Raw genomic sequence first — 24,047 nt, 5'->3', positions numbered from 1 at the left:
AGATGCATCAATGACAGGTTTGGGAGCCCATCTCAACAATCTTAAAATACAGGGAGAATAGGACTCAATCCAGCAAACTTACCACATAAACCACTTACAATTGCTGGCAGTGTTCTTAGCCATCAAAGCATTCCAACCGCAGATTATACACAAAACAGTCTTAATGAGGACAGACAACATGGCAACAGTGTATTATCTTCAAAAACAGGAAGGGACACATTCATCCCAGTTGTCATTTCTAGCACAAACAATTTGTAAATGAGCAATTCACTTGCTGGCGGAATACATCCAAGAGATATACAACTAGCTAGCAGACCTGTTAAGCAGGACGCAGCAACAAATGGAAGATTCACCCACAAATAATTCAATATTACTTTCAGATGTGGGGAGCACCAAACCTTGACCTTTTTGCAACAAGCGAAAACGCAAAATGTCAAAACTTTGCATCCAGATACCCACACCCTCAATCCAAGGGCAAAGCTTTATGGATCAATTGATCGGGGATATTTGCTTACGCTTTTCACTCTCGCCCATTTATTCCGTTTCTGGTCAGCAAGAATCGTCACACTTCCCTCACTATGATACTCATAGCTCCCATGTGGGCACGTCAACATGGGTACACAGCACTATTGGATCTGCGGGTAGTACCACATCACAACTCAAAACAAGGGTCAGATCAGGCATCCCAATCCCAGTATGCTCAACCTGGTGATTTGGCTCCTCAGGTCATAAAATGTGGATATCTACAGCTTCCACCAGAATGTATGGACATTATAAAACAAGCGCATAGACCTACAACCAGGCAGCTCTACGGGTTAAATGGAAATGTTTTGTATATTACTGCCAACCTAAAAGCATTTATACACTTAAAACTTCAGTATAGGAAGTTGTATGTTATTTGTTTCATTTACAGAAAGCAAATCTTGCATATTCGTCTATTAAAATTCATTTAACAGCAATATCAGCCTACCTCCAAAACAGACAACATACCTCTCTGTTTAGAATTCCTGTCATAAAAACTTTTATGGAAGGTCTTAAGAGTTATTCCACTAGCTCCTAGATGGAATCTTACCATTGTGCTCACAAGACTTATGGGTCCATCTTTTGAACCCATGCATTCTTGCGCTCTTCAGTTTCTCTCATGGAATGTTGCTTTCTTAGTAGCAATTACTTCCTCATTGGAAACTTTCATAGATTCACATGCGACCCACCTACCTCCCCTGCGGAGCTCACCTTCATATTCTCAGCGTTACCTATGATTTAGCACAACTGTTTGGAAAATCTGAGGGAAGGAAGCTCCTCAAAGGAGGGTTCTAGAGGGTGGAGTGATCTGATTGGTGCACTCTGACGTTTGGTCTTTTTTTCTAAAATGACTGTGATATGTTACTAATCTAAACAGCTTATGCATGTAATGTATTACTATGTTAGAGAATGATATTTTTTATAACACAGGGACTCCCATCTCGACGACGGTGAAGTATTCAAACATGTGAATCTATTAAAGTTTCCAGTACTGGAGAACTACAGTTTCAGGTAAGTAACTTATTTCTTCTTCTATTTTAAGGCATCCTGGGAGCAGCAAAGTGATAGTTAATCTTTTAGAGTTTTTCCCATTTTCAGGAGTCGAGCTCATGAACGCTTACTTGTGACCAGTTAATCTTTTTGTATATAATAAATATAGTTTTCTGAAGCAAAAGCCATTTTTTAGTATTTCTGAAGACGGAGTTTCGAGGAGAAAAGGTTTTCTTTGTATCATGTCCTCTTCCAGCATTTTCCCCAGTTTCATTTTTAGCCACCAGTGACACTTTTTTTAACAGAATTATCTTCCAAAGATTAGATCCTATTGGAAACATTTTGTATTTAGGGGCTTTCCATTTTAGAAGGTGGTGTTTTCAGATAGATGTCTTCTGAAAGGTGGATGGTTTCTGTGGTGCTTTTCAGGAGGTAGGATTAGTGCAGTGAACTGCTCTTATCTTATTCTTTTATACTCCTTCCAACAACTACCCCTTTGTGGTATCTCATGGTTTGAATTATTTTTCATAGCATCTGTCACCATTACGATGTTAAGGGCACCTTGACATCACTGGTGCCTCGAAGTGGTGGCTCTGGGTTGATTGTTTTTTTTTGTTGAGTTTTAACTTTTAATGATGAACAAAACATCATATATCAATGATAACTTTTACATCGATTCGAACAATGACGGGTCCTAGATCTGTGTAAGATGCTAGATCTTTGTAGTATAGCAAAATGAGGTATACTATGCAGGGATTCCCTCACTAGTGGACAGGGGCTTGCTCTAGCAATCCCAAGGTACTCTTAGGGGGATAGTGTGGTCGAGCAGCCTTAGCCTTATCAGAAAGGAGTGCTTGACATCTGCAAATATGCAGTCAGTAAATGAGGCGCATGACTCAAGAAGGAGATCCACACAAATATACAAAAATAACAAGTATCTTTATATATATGTTCGATGGCATGTGTAGCTGCAGATACACATGCTGTGCATTATCCTGCCATCTAGTGTTGGGCTCGGAGTGTTACAAGTTGTTTTTCTTCAAAGAAGTCTTTTCGAGTCACAAGACCGAGGGAATCTTCGCTTTCGGCTCCTTTGCGCATGGGTGTCGACTCCATCTTAGATTGTTTTCTTTCCGCCATCGGGTTCGGATGTGTTCCTCTTCGGTTTGGAAAAGATAGTTATCCATCGGAAAATTTGACGGTATTGTTTGCGCTCGGTACCGGGTTAGTGCTAGCACATCGACACCGAAGAAAGAAGAGCTCCGGCGGCCCTTCGGGGCTTCCACTCGTCAGCGGGGCCTGGTCGGCCCGACCGCGTCCATCTTCTAAACTCACGGACCGGACCCTCTTCTGCTTCTGCCCCAACTGCCACGCAAAGTATCCTTATGCAGATCAACACTTGGTCTGTAATCTGTGTTTGTCCCCCGAACACAAAGAGGATACTTGTGAGGCCTGTCGGGCATTTCGATCCAAGAAAACACTGCGGGATCGAAGAGCTCGAAGACTTCAGATGGCGTCAACACCGGCCGGTCACACCGACGTCTAAGAAAGGAGAGATTCTCCATTCCAGATTCGGACTCGGACGAGTCCGAGAGTGAGCAGCCAAAGACGCAGCAAACCGTGAGTAAAACAGCCCCAGCAAAAACTCACTCTAAAATAATGAAGGCCAAGGGGACGCCACCGCCAACAGGCCATGGCTTAACCCGAAAACACAGTGACCAAACATCGGCACTGAAAATGCCCTCCCAGCAGCCGAAGACATCTGACTCCGGTCGAGAGACCGGCTCAGAACAGAGTCAGCACCGAGATACCGGCTCCGACTAGACTCTGCACCGAGAGATTGGCACCCCGAAAGCCAAAAAGGTTTCCTCGGAGCCGAAAAAGACTGCCGAAAAGATTTTGGTGCCGAAACATGCAGCCTCGGAGCCGAAACACAGCTCCTATACAGATGAAGAACAAGGCCTTTCCACACAATTACAAGGCCACAGATTTGAACAAGAACTGGGCATGGGAGAGCCAGACGATACCCAGAGGTGGGTCCATATACAAAAAGACACAGGGAAAATCAGAACTCTTCCTCCAATAAAGATGAATGCAGCCAAAAGCAAAAGTGGCTAAAGAAAAAACACCACCACAGTTTTCGCCACAGCCATCGCCACCGCACTCGCCACATCTGTCCCCAGTAGCAACAACCCCAATGATGCAGTCACCAACGCACACAGGGATGAGCCAAGATGACCCGGATGCATGGGATTTGTATGATGCACCGGTTTCAGATAATAGTCCGGATTCCTACCCGGCAAGGCTATCACCACCTGAGGACAGTACTGCTTACATGCTGGTGGTTTCCAGGGCAGCTACTTTTCATAATGTAGCATTACATGCAGAGCCCATAGAAGATGACTTCTTGTTCAACACCCTGTCATCTACGCACAGCCAATACCAAAGTTTGCCAATGTTACCAGGCATGTTAAAACATGCCAAACAGGTGTTTCAGGACCCAGTCAAAAGCAGAGCCATAACACCTAGGGTGGAGAAGAAATTCAAACCTCCCCCTACGGACCCTGTGTACATCACACAACAGTTAACTCCTGATTCGGTGGTGGTAGGAGCAGCCCGAAAAAGGGCAAACTCACAAACTTCTGGAGACGCACCACCACCAGACAAAGAAAGTCAGAAATTCGATGCAGCAGGCAAGAGGGTGGCCGCACAGGCAGCCAATCAATGGCGAATTGCCAATTCTCAAGCTCTACTGGCAAGATACGACAGGGCACATTGGGATGAAATGCAACATCTCATCCAACACCTTCCCAAGGAGTTCCAGAAACGTGCCCAACAGGTTGTCGAGGAGGGCCAAACTATCTCCAATAACCAAATAAGGTTGGCTATGAACTCAGCAGATACGGCGGCCAGGACAGGAAACACGGCGGTAACCATTCAAAGACATGCGTGGCTACGGACCTCCGGATTTAAGCCAGAAATCCAGCAGGCTGTGCTGAATATGCCTTTTAACGAACAACAATTGTTTGGGCCGGAGGTGGATACAGCGATAGAAAAACTGAAGAAAGACACGGACACGGCAAAGGCCATGGGCGCGCTCTACTCCCCACAGAGCAGAGGCACTTTTAGGAAGCCACACATTAGAGGGGGGTTTCGAGCCCAAACCACAGAGCCCTCCACCTCACAAGTCAGACCCACATATCAGGGCCAATATCATAGGGGAGGTTTACGAGGACAATATAGGGGTGGACAGTTCCCTAAAACAAGAGGGAAATTCCAGAGCCCAAAAACCCCACAATCCAAACAGTGACTTCAACGTCAAAAACCCCCACCACACAACACCAGCGGGGGGGAGACTCACACATTATTACCACAACTTGGAACACATAACTACGGACGTGTGGGTCCTAGCCATTATCCAACATGGCTATTGCATAGAATTCCTACATTTACCACCAGATGTGCCTCCAAGAGCACACAACATGTCCAAACAACACTTGGATCTGTTGCAACTAGAAGTCCAAGCATTTTTACAAAAAGAAGCAATAGAACTAGTACCCAACCATCAAAAAGGAACAGGTGTTTACTCCCTGTATTTCCTAATTCCAAAAAAGGACAAAACACTGAGACCCATATTAGACCTCAGAACACTAAATCTTTACATCAGATCAGATCACTTTCACATGGTGACACTTCAAGATGTGATTCCCTTGCTCAAACAACAGGACTGCATGTCAACATTAGATCTCAAAGATGCTTATTTCCACATACCCATACATCCTTCCCACAGGAAATACTTGAGGTTCGTAATCCGCATTACCAATTCAAAGTGTTACCGTTCAGCATAACAACAGCCCCAAGGGTATTCACAAAATGTCTTGCAGTAGTAGCTGCTCACATCAGGAGACAGCACATGCATGTATTCCCTTACTTAGACGATTGGTTAATAAAAACCAGCACTCAGCAACAGTGTCTTCTACACACAAACTACATCATAGAAACCCTTCACAAACTAGGGTTCTCTATAAACTACCAAAAATCACATCTACATCCGTGTCTTAATACTTGGGAGCAACAATCAACACACAAAAAGGGATTGCCACTGCAAGTCCACAAAGGGTACAAGCCTTCCAAAATGTAATACTAATCATGCCCCCAAACCAACACTATCAAGTGAGGTTTGTAATGAAACTCCAAGGCATGATGTCTTCATGCATAGCCATTGTCCCAAACGCAAGACTACACATGCGTCCCTTACAACAATGCCTAGCAACACAATGGACGCAAGCACAGGGTCAACTTCAAGATCTAGTGTTGGTAGACCGCCAAACACACTCCTCGCTTCAATGGTGGAATCCTATAAATTTAAACCAAGGGCAGCCATTCCAAGACCCAGTGGCTCAATACCTGATCACAACAGATGCTTCCATGATAGGGTGGGGAGCACACCTCAACCAGCACAGCATACAGGGACAATGGGACGTTCAACAAAGGGAACTGCATATAAATCATTTAGAGCTGTGAGCAGTGTTTCTAGCATTGAAAGCATTTCAACCGCTAATAGCCCACAAACACATTCTTGTCAAAACAGACAACATGACATCAATGTATTACCTAAACAAACAGGGAGGGACACACATCACAACTGTGTCTCTTAGCACAAAATATTTGGCATTGGGCGATTCACATTCGCCTAATAGCACAGTACATCCCAGGGATTCAAAACCAGTTAGCCGACAATCTCAGTCGAGCTCACCAACAAACACACAAATGGGAAATTCATCCCCAGATACCACAAACTTACTTTCGAAGCTGGGGAACACCACAGATTGACCTATTCGCAACAAAAGAAAATGCAAAATGCCCAAACTTTGCGTCCAGGTATCCACACCCTCAGTCCAAGGGCAATGCGTTATGGATGAGTTGGTCAGGGATATTTCCTTACGCTTTTCCCCCTCTCCCACTCCTTCCTTATCTAATAAACAAATTGCGTCACAACAAACTCAAACTAATATTAATAGCACCAACCTGGGCCCGTCAGCCATGGTATACAACACTACTGGACCTGTCGGTAGTACCTCATATCAAACTACCAAACAGACCATATCTGTTAACTCAACACAAACAACAGATCAGACACCCGAATTGCTCAATCTAGCAATCTGGCTCCTGAAGTCTTAGAATTTGGACATTTAGACCTTACACAAGAATGTATGGAGGTCATTAAACAAGCTTGAAAACCTACTACAAGACATTGTTACGCAAACAGATGGAAAAGATTTGTTTATTACTGCCATAATAATCAAATTCAACCACTACATGCTTCTGCAAAAAACATTGTAGGCTATTTATTATACTTACAAAAATAAAAACTAGCATTTTCTTCTATCAAAATACATATCACAGCAATATCTGCCTACCTGCAGATCACACATTCAACATTACTCTTTAGAATCCCAGTGATCAAAGCATTTATGGAGGGTTTAAAAAGAATCATACCCCCAAGAATACCACCAGTTCCCTCGTGGAACCTCAATATTGAATTAACAAGACTCATGGGTCCGCCATTTGAACCCATGCACTCTTGTGACATGCAATACTTAACTTGGAAAGTAGCCTTCCTAGTAGCTATCACATCTCTTAGAAGGGTAAGCGAAATACAAGCATTCACTATACAAGAACCCTTTATACAAATACATAAACATAAAGTGGTGCTCCGTACAAATCCAAAGTTCTTACCAAAAGTTATATCACCGTTCCACCTAAACCAAATAGTGGAACTCCCAGTCTTTTTTCCACAACCAGACTCAGTAGCCGAAAGAGCCTTACATACATTAGACATCAAAAGAACACGAATGTATTACATTGATAGGACAAAACAATTTCGCAAGACAAAACAATTGTTTGTAGCTTTCCAAAAACCTCATGCAGGAAATCCAATATCCAAACAAGGCATTGCCAGATGGATAGTGAAATGTATTCAGACCTGCTATATTAAAGCAAAAAGAGATCTGCCTATTACGCCAAAGGCGCACTCCACTAGGAAAAAAGGCGCCACAATGGCCTTTCTAGAAAATATACCTATGACAGAAATCTGTAAGGCAGCCACATGGTCTACAACTCATACATTCACAAAACATCACTGTGTAGATGTGTTAACAACACAACAAGCCACAGTAGGACAGGCTGTATTACGAACATTATTTCAGACAACTTCAACTCCTACAGGCTAAGCCACCGCTTTTGGGGAGATTACTGCTTACTAGTCTATGCACAGCATGTGTATCTACAGCTACACATGCCATTGAACGGAAAATGTCACTTACCCAGTGTACATCTGTTTGTGGCGTGAGATGCTGCAGATTCACATGCAGCCTCCCCGGGAGCCTGGAGCCGTTATAAGTTGGATGAAACTTGTAAATTTGTAAATATATACTATTTTTAGACACATTATGTACATATATACTTACTCCATTGCATGGGCACCTTTACTATATACACAACTCCTACCTCACCCTCTGCGGGGAAAACAGTCTAAGATGGAGTCGACGCCCATGCGCAGTGGAGCCGAAAGGGAGGAGTCCCTCGGTCTCGTGACTCGAAAAGACTTCTTCGAAGAAAAACAACTTGTAACACTCCAAGCCTAACACTAGATGGCAGGATAATGCACAGCATGTGAATCTGCAGCATCTCATGCCACGACAGATGTACACTGGGTAAGTGACATTTTCTATATATATATATGTTCGGTGGCATGTGTAGCTGCAGATACACATGCTGTGCACAGTCCGCCTTCTGGTGTTGGGCTCGGAGTGTTACAAGTTGTTTTTCTTCGAAGAAGTCTTTTCGAGTCACAAGACCGAGGGACTCCTCCCATTTCGATTCCATTGCGCATGGGCGTCGACTCCATCTTAGATTGGTTTTTTTCCGCCATCGGGTTCGGACGTGTTCCTTTTCGCTTCGTGTTTCGGGTCGGAAAGTTAGTTAGAATCTTGGAAAAAAACGTCGGTATTGTTTGCGTTCGGTATCGGGTTAGTTACAACAAATCGACACCGAATTTTGAAGAGCTCCGGTGGCCCTTTGGGGTTTTTTCGATCCCCCGTCGGGGCCTGGTCGGCCCGGCCACGTGCGACTTCCAGGCTGATGGAACGGACCCCATTCCGCTTCTGTCCAAAATGCCATAACAAGTATCCGTATACGGATCAACATCTGGTCTGTAACTTGTGCTTGTCCCCCGAGCACAAGGAGGATACTTGTGAAGCCTGTCGAGACCGAAGAGCCAGGAGACTACAAATGGCGTCCACGCCGACAGGTCAAGAACGTTTCGAGGAGGAAGAAGCTTTCTCCATCCACGAGTCGGATTCTGAAGAACTCGACGCTGAAGAAACAACCAAAACCGTGAGTAAGACGTCAAAAATCAAGACTCACGAGAAGTCCACAAAAGCCCAGGGGACGCCACCGCCAACAGGCCATGGCTTAACCCGAACACTAGGTGACCGATCCAAGGCACCGAAAAAGGGCATGCTGGTGTTGAAGTCATCCGACCCCGGTCGAGATACCGCCACACAGCAACCTCGGAGCCGAGACACCGGCTCCGAGAAACTTCGGCACACACACAGCAGCACCGAAGAATTTCGGCACCGAGACACCACGCCGAAAAAAAAGAAGGTTTCTTCGGAGCCTAAAAAGACTTCCGAAAAAGTTTTGGTTCCGAAACATCCAGCCTCTGAGCCGAAAACTAGTTCCTATACAGAGGAACAAGGATTAACCTCCCAATTACATAGATTTGGAGAGAAGCTTCAAGCTGTAGAGCCTGACTACACGCAAAGAAGGCTTCATATTCATGAGGACACAGGAAAGATAACCACTCTTCCCCCAATCAGGATTAAAAGGAAACTTGCCTTTCAACAAGGGGACAAGCAACCACAGGCAAAGATGGCAAAGAAAACAACCCCACCACCTTCCCCACCACCATCAACACATGCATAACCGGCAACAACTCCACCAATGATGCACTCACCAGCTCATACCACAATGAGTCAGGATGACCCCGATGCATGGGACCTTTACGATGCTCCAGTGTCTGACAACAGCCCAGACTCCTATCCTACAAAACCCTCACCACCTGAGGACAGTACATCCTACACACAGGTGGTCGCAAGGGCAGCCGAATTTCACAACATCACCTTACATTCGGAACCAATTGAGGATGACTTTCTCTTTAACACCCTATCATCCATCCATAGCCAGTACCAAAGCCTTCCCATGCTCCCAGGAATGCTAAGACATTCAAAACAAATATTTCAGGATCCAGTTAAAGGCAGAGCCATTACTCCAAGGGTGGAGAAAAAGTACAAACCACTGCCAACAGATCCAATCTATCTATATTACAACACAACTAACACCAGACTCAGTAGTTGTCGGGGCAGCTCGTAAGAGAGCCAACTCTCATACCTCAGGAGACGCACCACCTCCAGACAAGGAGAGCCGCAAATTTGATGCTGCGGGAAAAAGGGTTGCAGCCCAAGCAGCAAATCAATGGCGTATTGCCAATTCACAAGCACTTTTGGCAAGATACGACAGAGCTCATTGGGATGAAATGCAACATTTCATCGAACATTTACCCAAGGAGTTCCAAAAAAGAGCGCAACAGGTGGTGGAAGAGGGACAAAGTATCTCAAATAATCAGATACGGTCTTCCATGGATGCAGCAGATACAGCTGCAAGGACAATAAACACTGCAATCACAATACGAAGGCATGCATGGCTGCGCACTTCAGGGTTCAAGCCAGAAATCCAACAAGCTGTGCTCAATATGCCATTTAATGAACAGCAATTGTTTGGGCCGGAGGTAGACACTGCCATTGAGAAACTCAAAAAAGACACCGATACAGCCAAAGCCATGGGCGCACTCTACTCCCCGCAGAGCAGAGGCACTTTTCGGAAAACACCTTTTTGGGGAGGGTTTCGAGGTCAATCCACAAAAACCACAACCTCACAACCAAGGCCTACTTACCAGGGTCAATATCAGAGGGGAGGTTTTCAGGGGCAATATAGAGGGGGACAATTCCCTAAAAATCGAGGAAAATTCCAAGGCCGCAAAACTCCTCAAAATAAACAGTGACTCACAAGTCACACAACCCCATCACATAACACCTGTGGGGGGAAGACTAAGCCAGTTTTACAAACTTTGGGAGGAAATAACAACAGACACTTGGGTCTTAGCAATTATCCAGCATGGTTATTGCATAGAATTTCTCCAATTCCCTCCAAACGTCCCACCGAAAACACACAATATGTCAAAACAACATATAGATCTTCTAGGACTAAAAGTTCAAGCATTGCTACAAAAGGACGCAATAGAATTAGTACCAAATCTACAAAAAAACACAGGAGTTTACTCACTGTACTTTCTAATACCCAAAAAGGACAAAACTCTGAGACCAATACTAGATCTCAGAACACTAAATACATACATCAAATCAGACCACTTTCACATGGTCACGTTACAGGACGTAATCCCACTACTCAAACAGCAAGACTACATGACAACATTAGATCTAAAGGATGCGTATTTCCATATACCAATACATCCTTCACACAGAAAATACCTAAGGTTCGTATTCCAAGGAATACATTACCAATTCAAAGTGTTGCCATTCGGAATAACAACTGCGCCAAGAGTTTTTACAAAATGCCTGGCAGTAGTAGCTGCACATATCAGAAGGCAGCAAATACATGTGTTCCCGTACTTAGACGACTGGTTAATCAAAACCAACACGCTAAGACAGTGTTCACAGCACACAAATTATGTCATACAGACCCTTCACAAGCTAGGTTTCTCCATCAACTACACGAAGTCACACCTTTTGCCGTGTCAAACACAGCAATACTTACGAGCGACAATCAACACAGCAAAAGGGATTGCCACTCCAAGTCCACAAAGGGTTCAAACATTTCACAAGGTAATACAGGCCATGTATCCAACACAAAAGATACAAGTCAGAATGATAATGAAACTCCTAGGCATGATGTCTTCATGCATAGCCATTGTCCCAAACGCAAGATTGCACATGCGGCCCTTACAACAGTGCCTAGCATCACAATGGTCACAAGCACAGGGTCAACTTCTAGATCTGGTGTTGATAGACCGCCAAACATACATCTCGCTTCTATGGTGGAACAGTACAAATTTAAACCGAGGGCGGCCTTTCCAAGACCCAGTGCCACAATACGTCATAACGACAGATGCTTCCATGACAGGGTGGGGAGCACACCTCAATCAACACAGCATCCAAGGACAATGGGACATACATCAGAGGCAGTTTCACATAAATCACTTGGAACTGTTAGCAGTATTTCTGGCGCTCAAAGCATTTCAACCCATAATAACCCAAAAATACATTCTTGTCAAAACAGACAACATGACCACAATGTATTATCTAAACAAACAAGGAGGGACACACTCCACACAGTTGTGCCTCCTAACACAAAAAATATGGCATTGGGCGATTCACAACCACATTCGCCTAATAGCACAATTTATTCCAGGGATTCGGAACCAGTTGGCAGACAATTTCTCTCGAGATCACCAACAAACCCACGAATGGGAAATTCACCCCCAAATACTAAACAATTACTTTCAAATTTGGGGGACACCTCAAATAGATCTATTTGCAACAAAGGAAAACTCAAAATGCCAAAACTTCGCATCCAGGTACCCACAAAATCAATCCCAGGGCAATGCTCTATGGATGAACTGGTCAGGGATATTTGCGTACGCTTTTCCCCCTCTCCTTCCAGATCTAGTAAACAGGTTGAGTCAAAACAAACTCAAACTCAAACTCATACTAATAGCACCAACATGGGCAAGACAACCTTGGTACACAACACTACTAGACCTTTCAGTAGTACCTCATGTCAAACTACCCAACAGACCAGATCTGTTAACACAACAAAAACAACAGATCAGACATCCAAATCCAGCATCTTTGAATCCAGCAATTTGGCTCCTGAAATCCTAGAATTCGGACACTTAGACCTCACACAAGAATGTATGGAGGTCATAAGACAAGCTAGGAAACCTACCACTAGACACTGCTATGCAAATAAGTGGAAAAGATTTGTGTATTACTGCCACAATAATCAAATTCAGCCATTACACGCATCTCCAAAAGATATAGTAGGATATTTACTACATTTGCAAAAATCAAATCTAGCTTTCTCTTCCATAAAGTTACATCTCACCGCAATATCAGCTTACCTGCAAATTACTCATTCATCTTCACTATTTAGAATACCAGTCATTAAAGCTTTTATGGAAGGCCTAAAGAGAATCATACCACCAAGAACACCACCTGTTCCTTCATGGAACCTCAACATTGTCTTAACAAGACTCATGGGTCCACCTTTCGAGCCCATGCATTCTTGTGAAATGCAATACTTAATGTGGAAAGTTGCATTTTTGATTGCCATCACATCTCTAAGAAGAGTGAGTGAGATTCAAGCATTTACCATACAAGAACCATTTATTCAAATACATAAAAATAAAGTAGTTCTCAGGACAAATCCAAAATTTTTACCAAAGGTAATCTCACCGTTCCACTTAAATCAAACAGTAGAATTACCAGTGTTCTTCCCACAGCCAGATTCTGTAGCTGAAAGAGCACTACATACATTAGACATCAAAAGAGAACTAATGTACTACATTGACAGGACAAAACTAATTAGAAAAACAAAACAACTATTTATTGCCTTTCAAAAACCTCATACAGGAAATCCAATTTCAAAACAAGGCATTGCTAGAGGGATAGTTAGGTGTATTCAAACCTGCTATCTTAAAGCAAAGAGAGAGCTGCCTATTACACCAAAGGCACACTCAACCAGAAATAAAGGTGCTACCATGGCCTTTCTAGGAAATCTTCCAATGAACGAAATATGTAAGGCAGCAACATGGTCTACGCCTCATACATTTACCAAGCACTACTGTGTAGATGTGTTAACTGCACAACAAGCCACAGTAGGTCAAGCTGTACTAAGAACATTATTTCAAACTACTTCAACTCCTACAGGCTGAACCACCGCTTTTGGGGAGATAACTGCTTACTAGTCTATGCACAGCATGTGTATCTGCAGCTACACATGCCATTGAACGGAAAATGTCACTTACCCAGTGTACATCTGTTCGTGGCATTAGTCGCTGCAGATTCACATGCGCCCACCCGCCTCCCAGGGAGCCTGTAGCCGTTTAGAAGTAGATCTTCAGCATTTGTAAATATATTACTTTAACCTTTATTATGTACATATGTATTCATTCCATTGCATGGGCACTATTACTAGCATACACAACTCCTACCTCACCCTCTGCGGGGAAAACAATCTAAGATGGAGTCGACGCCCATGCGCAATGGAATCGAAATGGGAGGAGTCCCTCGGTCTCGTGACTCGAAAAGACTTCTTCGAAGAAAAACAACTTGTAACACTCCGAGCCCAACACCAGACGGCGGACTGTGCACAGCATGTGAATCTGCAGCGACTAATGCCACGAACAGATGTACACTGGGTAAGTGACATTTTCCATATATAATGTGTGTATGTGTATATATATATATATATATATATATATATATATATATATATATATATATATATATATATATATATATATATATGTATATATGTATATATAGGCACCCGAAACAATACGATCAGGTAAGTATGTTTTGCAAGAAAAATACTTTCAGGTTTCAAAAGTCAACAGTGCATTTTTCAGAAGTGGCAATGTTGTCATATGGAGGTAAAACAAGTACTGCATTCAGATATAGTACAGCGACTTACGGGACCAACCTGCTGGATGTAAGGTGAATATGGGGCTGGTCCCCAGGTGGCACTGGGGAGGCTGGGTGCAGTACAGCGTTAGGTGCCAAATGTTAGTCAGTGGGGTTTCGTCTGGTTGAAAAGAGGCTGCAGGTTTGGACTGGAAGTCCAGTCGAGGAAAACCAACAGGTGGATCCAAGTCTTGAGATGGTCGGGGACGTGGAGGTCCTCTTCTCCATGGGCCAGGGGTGATGGGTGCAGAGGTGTCCTGAGGCGCCAGGTTTTCACCACCTGGAGCTCTCGCGGTTGAGGGGGGTCTGCGGGCAGAGGCTACAGGCGACGTCTGGGAGTTCACAGTGGGATGTCTAAGGTGGGTTGTATGTCTGGAGGCCTTGAGGACCATGTTGCCACAGTTGGCCCACTTCAGCTCAGGCTAGGTGGCACAGGTGCAGCAGTGCTTTCTGGTGTCTGGTTTTTGCAGCCTGGAGTCCTCTCAGATCTGTTGGGGTGCCTACAAGATGCATGGGAGAAGCTCCGCTGCTTCACAGGAGTTCATGGTCCTTGTTGAAGGCAGGCAGTCCCCCCAAGCTTTTGGAGGCACAACGGCTTGCAGGACGAGTCGACTTTGGTGTGAACAGCAGACAGGGCGGTAGGACTAGGGCCAAGACAAGAGTTTCTTCCTCAGTCTTTGCTTTTGCGGCTCTTGGGTGTCCTCGTAGGTCAGCAGGAACCTGATTTCCTGTTGCCAAGGGTTCCCCTAAATGCTGAATTTAGGGGCATTAGGTGAGTGTGGGGTAGTAGCCAATGTGCTACTCTGCCCCCTATATGGCCACTTCCTTTGGGACGTGAGCATAAACCTGTTCCAGAGTTCCTAAATCCGCCAACACCAAGATGGAAGATTTTTAAATGTTGTGTCCATATCAGTCAGCTCATCTTGGTGGTGGGACAGACCCGAGGGGTGGGCACATAAAACTTCGCGCCTATCCTGGTGTCAAATGGGCCTTGGGGCATTGGGTCGGCATCTGTCCTTTGAGTGAAGCCAGATCTATATACCAAGGGCGATGGGCTTCCTTGAACACCCCAGCCTTGGATTGCAGATTCGCAGGTCATCCTGTTGGGAGGGGTGTGCCAGAGCAGGCTTTTGTTCCTGTCTACCTGAAAGCAAAGGGCCTCAGTCTTGGGGGTCAGAAACGTGCCTGGTGGTGGCAGACTAGTTACAACTAGTCAGCCAGCACACAGGTAAATGGTAGGTTTTACAGGGGGCACCTCTGAGGTGTCCACTGTGTGCATGTATTAATAAATCCACCACTGGAATCAGTGAGAATTTATTAATATGAGATGTTTCATACCAAACCTCATTAATTTCAGTGAAGCCATCATGTAACTGAGGAACACGTACTGATCACTGTCCAGCACATGTACTTAAAATGGGAGCCCTGTTCACTTAGTATGTCTGAGAATCGACCAAGACATAAAGGGGGCCTGTTTGCTTCTGCAGATATGTCCTCACATGTAATATAATTCACCCCGCTTTAGGGCTATAAGGCCTGCTATAAGGGGTGACTTACATATATTGCATGCAGTGTTAAAGGTCATGGCACATAGGCTATGTGCCATGTCATGTTTTCACTTTTAGCTGCACCAAGACACGTAGCCTGCACTGGCAGTCTGCCTTTGCTAGATAAGGGGTCCCTAAGGGTGGCACAATACATGTAGTCCTTGGGGACCCTGTTTGTATCCATGCCCTAGGTACCAGGGCTACCATTTACTAGGGACTTACAGGGGTGCCAAAGGTTGCCAATTGGTGAACAGTTATACAGTTTTTGGGAAAGAGATCTGGCACTGGGGACCTGATGAGCCACAACCCAGTGCACTTTCAGTCAAAATTGCATCACCTACCAAGCAAAAGGTGGGGGTGACCACCTGCCTCCCCCCCCCCCCCCCCCCCCAACCCCCCGCCACCCCACCCACTCCTAACAAAGAGAATGAGACTAACTTTTCCCAAGTCTTTGTTGTCTAAGTGGAAAAACCTGGAATGGTCATCTGTATTGGCATGGACATTTCCAGGTCTGTGTTCCACTGTAAAGTCCATTCTCTGTAGGGGGATGGACCACCTCAACAGTTTAGGGTTTTTACCTTTCATTTGCATCAGTCATCTTAGAGACCTGTGGTCAGTTTGAACAGGGAGGTGAGAACCAAAGAGGTATGGTCTCAACTTCAGGGACCAGACCACATCAAAGGCTTCCTCTTAATGGCACTCCAGCGCTACTTTAGGGACTAACCTTCTGCTAATGAAGGCATCAGGTTGGTTGTGGCTATCATCATTGGTTTTGGATAGCACTCCTCCGAGCCCATGTTCAGAGACATCAGTCTACTCTGAGCTGCTTTGAATATTCTGGAGCTTTCAGAATGGGCTCTGAGCACATTGCTTCCTTCAGAGTGTCAACAGCCTTTTGACAGCTCTCTGTCCAGTTTACTTTGGCATTTTCAAGGAGGCCAATTCTGTGAGGGGTGCCACAATGGTACCATACCCCTTCACAAACCTCCTGTAGTACCAAGTCAAGCAAAGGAATGGTCTTCATTGGTTCTGGGTGTTTGGAGCTTCTCATTCCAGAATCGTCTGGATATTGGGTTGTGGTGGATGAACTTGGCCTCCACCTTCAAGGTGATTCAGGTATACAACCTTGCCCTGCCCTATCTGGCACTTGTGTGCCTCGATAGTGAAGTCTGCACTTTGCAGAGCTTCAAGACCTTTGCCAAGGTGGATCAGGTGATCCTTCCAAGTGGAGCTAAAGACAGCAATATCATCAAGATATGCTGCACTAAAGGCTTCCAGCCCAGCAAGGACTTTATTCACCAACCTTTGAAAGGTGGCAGGGGCATTCTTTAGGCCAGATGGCATGCCAGTAAATTGGTGATGTCCATCTGGGATTGAGAATGCTGATATTTCTTTTGCTCTAGGGGTGAGACCAATCCACCAGAACCCTAAAGTCAAATCAAAAGTACTGAGAAATGTGGCTGCCCCTAACCTGTCAATAAATTAATCTGGCTTTGAGACAGGGTGAGTATCTGTCTTGGTGGCAGCATTGAGACCTCTGTAGTCCATGCAAAACCTCAACTCTGGTTTACTTTCCTTGGAAAGAGGTTTGGGGACTAAGACCACTGGGCCTCTGCCAGGGACTGTCAGTGGGCTCAATTACCCTTAACTCCAGAATCTTGCTTATTCAGCTTTGATCCTATCCTTCACATGATCAGACTGTCTGCATATTTTGCTTTTGACAGGCATATGGTCACCAGTGTCCACATCATGGACTCACCAGATAATGTGACCAGGGGTGAGGGACAAGAGCTCAGCATACAGCTGAAGGACCTGTCTGCAGTCAGTTTGCTGCTGGGCAGTGAATGTTTCAGATAAAACACTCCAACTGGCCCATCAATTTTCATGTCAATCCTACTGTTTTATTGCCTTCATTTTCAGGTTGAGCCTAGGCAGTGTGCAAGTGATATCTCTCGACATGTTGTAATCTACTTCTGTGGGCTTTCACCACGCCCTTCTCATGCCCATCACTTTCATTCGTTCTTTGGCCTGCCTTCCAAAATTTCCTTGATTTTGTAGGTAAATGCTTTGTTTGTGCCACCTTGAGGCTGCTTTGTTACTGCCTTGGAGACTGACCTTGTTACATAGATTATTGCACGATTGGCCGTATACCTTAGTGTGGTGCACTACTTTTTTCTTTTGCCTCTCTGCACTCTGCGGCCATATTTTGTTTCTACCTCTTCCTTGTGCTTTATATCCTCACATACATGGAGTTTCATATCGCACGAACTCGATCGGGGAGTGCTTTGTTAGTATCACTTACTCACAAGTTTAGCAGTTGAAAAATATACAAACAGGTGTATTTAAAACAGTAAAAAAAAAAAAACATAAATCTTCCTCGTGGCTCTCCTGGCAGAGCAGGAGAGCCGATACTACAATATTCACTGAACTCTGGAAGCTCGCCCCATAATGCTTTACAGGGCATATCTTTTTTTAAGGCATTTTGGCCCATAACTCAGCCTGGGGTGGTCCTACTACAATGGGACCACCACCAAACTGTTCGGCACGATGCACTCTTTCTGTCTATGTCATCTCTGGGACCCCACACTAGGTTGGTGGCCCCAAAATAACCCCTCCCACCATTCAGTGACTTTTTAAGTTCTCTCATTGCTGGACCGTTTAATACAGCTGGGAGTAGTTTGTGTTTTAAGAGCCTTGTTTGTAATGTTATTCTAGTAGGCCTGTTAGGCCTGTAAATGTGTAATGCACTACACCCTCTAGGGGCTAAATATATGGTTGCACGGCATAGCGGTCTGCCATTCTGTTTTCATGTGGTTATGCTATCTAGGGGATGACTATATGGTTACATGACCATGTTTCTTACAAATGCTATTTTTAATGTGGTGTCCTCTAGGGGCTGTTCTGAGCATTACAGTCAAAATACCACAGTATTTGCTGCACTCAGACGCTCGCCCCATAAATGCTTTGCAGAGCAATTCTTTTACAAAACATTTTAGCTCATAACTCAGCCTGTGGTGGTCCTAGGACAATGGGACCACCACCGAAACGTTTACTACAAGATTATCTTTGGGTCCTCACTGTTAATTGGGACCCCAAACTCATAACCCGTCCCATCATTGTGCTTGTTTAAGCTCTCTCGTGGCTGGAACATTTGTTTTACAGCTGGAATTAGCTTGTGTTTTAAGGGCCTTGATTGTAATATCTTTGTTATATGCCTGCTACCCCTGAATATATAGGTAATGCACTATGCCCTCTTGGGCCTTTATTTATGGGTACATTGCATTTTTATTGCCATTTTCTTTTTGCGTGGTTATGGCTAACTTTATAGGTACATGACCATGTTTCTTACAAATGCTGTTTTCATTCTGGTGTCCTGTAGGGGTTGTTCTAAGCATTATAGTCATCAACATATTAATATATTTGTGGCATGGAAACTTGTCCCATAATGATTTGCAGGGCATTACTTTTACAAAACATTTTTGGCTCATAACTCAACCTGTGGTGGTCCTAAGACAATGGGGCCACCTTCAAAACACCCTTTCTGTCTTCATCATATCTGGGTCCCCACAGTAGATTATTGAGGACCCCAAAATAATAACCCCTCCCACTGCTGTGTAGCCATTTTAGCTATAGCTCCATGCACTTTATTTTAACACACTGGGCCATGTTGCTGTGCACTCTAACCTAGATATATTTTATTCGGCTTCATTTTATTATTGTTGCAATAGACACTTTTACGGTCTTGTTCTATTTTCCATCTATCAGACTGGTTTGCCTAGGCCAGCACTCTGTTCTCAAACAAGACATCCTTGCTCACTTTGTGCTTCTTCCAAGGCTACAGCAAGGTACATTGCCAGTGAACCTGGTATAATTTTGGTCTCTGACATTTGTAGAAAACACACATTCTTACGTAGGGACATTTTCTTAGAACATCCGCTGTTTTATTATAAAAACACTTCCTTGTCACTTACATATTAGAGGGAGATTCCAGCCAGAGAACCATGACTGTATGCTGATTGCTGAATGCCTCGCTACAGCTGTCTTTGCAGACTTCAGGCCTTTGCTCAGGTATGGGGGATGATGTCTTCCCAGGGGAACCTGAAGGGCAGAATTAGAGCTTAACACGCTGTGCTCTATAATAGCCTAGGTAGGAATTTGTCTATTGACTGTATTGACAATATGGTAGCGTTATTCTTATGGTTCACTCTCCTTGTCACAATTGTAATACTGTCATGCTGTGTCGTCCTGGTTATTGCACCCCCGCTGTGCTATCTAAGATGCAGTTGCGTCATTAAAATCATTATTGAAACATATACTGCCTCTATTTGTCATTGTATATATGAGACTAATGTCATTGAGAGAAACGGATGAGACCTGAGTGACCACGGCTTCCCTGAGAAACCAATTGTCATGCGCTCGGCTGCCCAGTCATCCCTGCCCTTCGGTAGAGGTGAGGCACTGCTAGTTAGCCGTAGCAAAACCCGGATTGGAGCGACAGGGGTTACCTGCAGTGGGTTAGACTTAGTCTCCCACACCAAGGGCGATTCTGGCGCTCAAAATCCAGTAGTCTCATTAGAATAATGAGAGCCTACACAACACCACCATTCAGTGTCTTTTAAGCTTTGTTTTGTTTTAAAAGCCTTGTTTGTAATATCATTGCAGTAGGCCTGCCAGCCCTAAATATGCCCTCTAGGGGCTGTGATTATTGTTACACTGTATTACTTCTTCCTGTTTTTTTTCATAGGGTTAACCCCTCTAGGGTCTAGCAATATGGTTACATGACCATGTTTCTTACAAATTATATGTTTGTTATGGTGCCCTCTAAGAGCTGTTTTGAACATTACAATCTAATGCCCAAAGTTTATTTCTGATAAAGGTTTATATGATAATTGTATACATTTTAATAATCTCTCCTTATTAGAATTATGACCATAATTCAGGCCAGTGTAGCACTTATTACACTGTGACTTTTTGAACACTCTTGATCTGTTTGGGTGACCCTTCTAGTTTTTCTCCTCTGCGGCTGTCTTGTCTTTTTGTTAGGGAATTTTGTCAGCCAGCCAGCAATTCTGATGGTGGGGTGGTGAAAGTTGTATTCTATTAGAATTAGAATGGCCCATTTAAATGAGGATGCAAAATGACAACATTTTAATTTTATGCTGCAGATAGAGGAAGAAGGGAAATGGAAGTGCTTAAGTTATATGCAGGGCCACTTGAGTTATATGGCAGGAAAAGACAAAATTATGAGGCAGGGTTGACCAATTTAATGCGGCAAGAAAAGTCCAGTTATGAATTTACAATGCCAGTGACTAACTCAAGCAAGTGCAAGACCTATTGCATAGCAAATGCTTGTTTAAATTATTGATGTGTTTCGCTCTTAAATGTTTGTAACCCAAACTTGTGTTGACCTGTTTCATTGTTCACCGTCGAAGGGTCTATTTCATTGGTCATCCTTGATAGAAAGCTAGAATTCCTGATTAGTAACGTTTTCTTACTCATTCTCCAAATAACCAGTTCTGTATATCCTTTATTTTTTCCCCTCGAATTGTTTCAGCTTGTTCTGATGCATGCTTTTTCTCCCATTAATAACAAACCTTTCCTATTCTAGGTGATATTAAAACTGCACACAACTATGAAGATGAATCCAGTGCAGACGGTAAGAGTTCTCATAATTAGAAATAGATTATTTCTTCCTTCGCCTCACTCGGACGTTTTTATTCACACCACAATACTATAGGGGTTTCCATGATCTCTGACCACAGACTTTGATGAGAGTGAGTTAGTTGTACCATATAGGAGTTTGCAGTGCCATTTCATCATGTGGATTTAAAAGAGATCAAAGATTCTCTGTTGAACATATTTCCATAAAAACCTTGATACTCTCTTAGCAAAGTGAAGGAGTTTGTGAATCTAGGATTTGCCCTTGCATTTGTTGCTGGTTTGAAGCAAGATTTTCAATGTTTCTTTCTGCATAATTAACACTTTTTTAGTTGGGGTGGAGGTGTTTCGGGAGGAATGGTCCACTTTAAAGTGATAATCGGGGGACAGAAATACATGTAGTATCTCTTTGTTTCCTTCGACTCTGATATAATTTTTAGGGTATGTTTTATTTTAATGTCCACTTTTTCTACCCTCAATAACATCATAATATCAAATCAACAACATCATCCAAAGCAGTCTGTGGCAGTGAGTGGAGTTATTTTAGTGGGAGATCACCGATGAAGCCAGTAGGAAAATGGGCAGGTTAGCTTTTGGACGTGGGGAGGGGACGTTGGTGATGTACCAGCCAGCAGTATGGATAAATGCAGATTTTGTTTAGGAATAGAGAAGCTTTAAGCCCTTCAATTGGAGCTGGATCAGTTTTCAGAGGTCTCGGGGAGTAATATTACTATTTAAGGTTCCAAGTAATGAAAATAATAGGCCCCCTTCACCAGACAAAATAATAGGTAAAGGGTAGGCGGCAGCCTCTATCAAATATTTGGAAGTGTTCCTCCCAGCAAAACCTAGAGTTATATGTGACTATAATATTTTCCCAATCCCCCTTCACAACCTGAACACAATCATGTACTGCTGGGGAAGAAGTGATATTTCATAGTTGTGACACATGTAATGATATGTGAGTTTTGACCACTGACTCCACGTTGCACTTACCCTAGCAGCACACCGTCACATTAGTGATCACCAGCTTCATTTTGCCTATTGACTCTATTTTAGCATTAGCCATGCCACGTTAAAAGCTGCAAGTAGTTTTCCACATTGTAGAATGTGCATATGTTTTTATTTTTCGTGTTCTTTCCCACTAAAGGCTTAGGCTGATAAAAATGTACTAAGACGGGAGGGAATGGTCTTGTTTTAAAGTGGCACCTTGGGATTGTGGCCAAGTCCTGACGTGTTATTTTCAAAGCTGACCTAAAGCAATCCGCATTTTTTGAATAGATAAACTTCGGCAGTGAGAGGGAGGTTCTAGAATGTTCCTCTTGTTTGCTCAAAGTATAAGAGGCTGAGACCAGATGGACCTGGGACTGAGAGTGTTTGCAGATCTCGTGCCTACCCAGGACGCTGGGGTTTGTCATCCTTCCCGTGAGGATAATTGATCTCTCTCTCTCCTCGATTGATTCTGGGATCTGGCGATCTGATGCTGAATAGGAGGGAGATGAAGCAGTTGTGCCTTTGCCTCATGGTGGTGCATATTTTTTAATTCATTATTTGCTTTGCATTATAATATAGATGCATATATTTGTGTATATTGCAGTGGAGAATCATTTGTACATGTTTTCATTTCATTGCTGTGACCATTTTTAAACGTGCTCTCAGCATGCTAATCTCCTTTTACGAACCTTGCGAAGTGAAATAATAAATGTCTTCTTTGGACTAAGAAGCGCATTACAGAGATTTTTGTCAGTGCATGAGTGTTTCAGCTCGGTCATTAGTGAAGCAAAACTGACACATAAGGAGCCTGAAGATAAACTGAAGGTAAACCCACAGCTACTCTGTGTTGCCCAGGCTTTACCTCTCCATTGTTTTAGCCCAAACCCTGACACATCTCCATAGAAAATGGTTGAAATCGTTTGGCAAACTAAAAAAAACCTGTAGTTGCACAGACTACTTTATACCGCCCCCTGTCAGAGGAAGGCCGAGGCTTCCCAGAAATAGGTATGTGCATACAAGCAGCTGAGCTTGACCTGCCTTGGACTGGAACCACAATCCAGGTAGTAAACCCTAGGTACAGGAAGAGTAACACTACTCCCACGTTCCACTATCATACGCTATGGCTTCTTGAAAAAGCTAGATTCCTTAGCCGCACTCTGCTGTAATTCTCTTCAGTTTTGCTAGACTATTAACTAGCCTTATGCAAGAAGGGTGCCACCTCTCACCAGGCACAATCACCGCTAGCTTCTGCACATCAAATCAACCCTCCATTGCTTGGTGAGCTCTTTGAGGAGTGTGAATTGCTATCCCATGAGCCCCTCCGGGAGCTTTTTACTCTTCCTGAAACCGAAAACTTTCACCTTCAGCAGCTCCAACTGTAGGCTGCAGGAAAAGCCTCTGAAGAGGGAGGGAGCGAGAAGGAGCCCCATGCAGCTGGATTCATTGTTCTCTAATAAAGCCTAGGGGTATAACTTGATAATATTGATACTTAAGGCTGTCAAGCCACACACCA

At 43.9% G+C, this 24,047-nt stretch overlaps 1 protein-coding gene across 4 annotated transcripts in view; it reads left to right on the top strand.

Moving 5' to 3' along the window:
• The window catches only part of LOC138293083 (torsin-1A-interacting protein 1-like), a 233,268-nt gene that overhangs the window by 116,641 nt on the left and 92,580 nt on the right, over window positions 1-24,047 (top strand). For all 4 annotated transcript variants that reach the window (XM_069232085.1, XM_069232083.1, XM_069232084.1 and 1 more), the window contains one exon: window positions 21,495-21,542. In XM_069232085.1, coding sequence (XP_069088186.1) covers window positions 21,495-21,542 — 48 coding nt within the window. The remainder of the gene's footprint in view (window positions 1-21,494; window positions 21,543-24,047) is intronic.

This window comes from Pleurodeles waltl, chromosome 4_2, assembly GCF_031143425.1.
Source record: "Pleurodeles waltl isolate 20211129_DDA chromosome 4_2, aPleWal1.hap1.20221129, whole genome shotgun sequence".
Taxonomy (NCBI): domain Eukaryota; kingdom Metazoa; phylum Chordata; class Amphibia; order Caudata; family Salamandridae; genus Pleurodeles; species Pleurodeles waltl.
The sequence above is the reverse complement of the archived record's forward strand: the minus strand, read 5'-3'. Positions and strand labels throughout refer to the sequence as shown.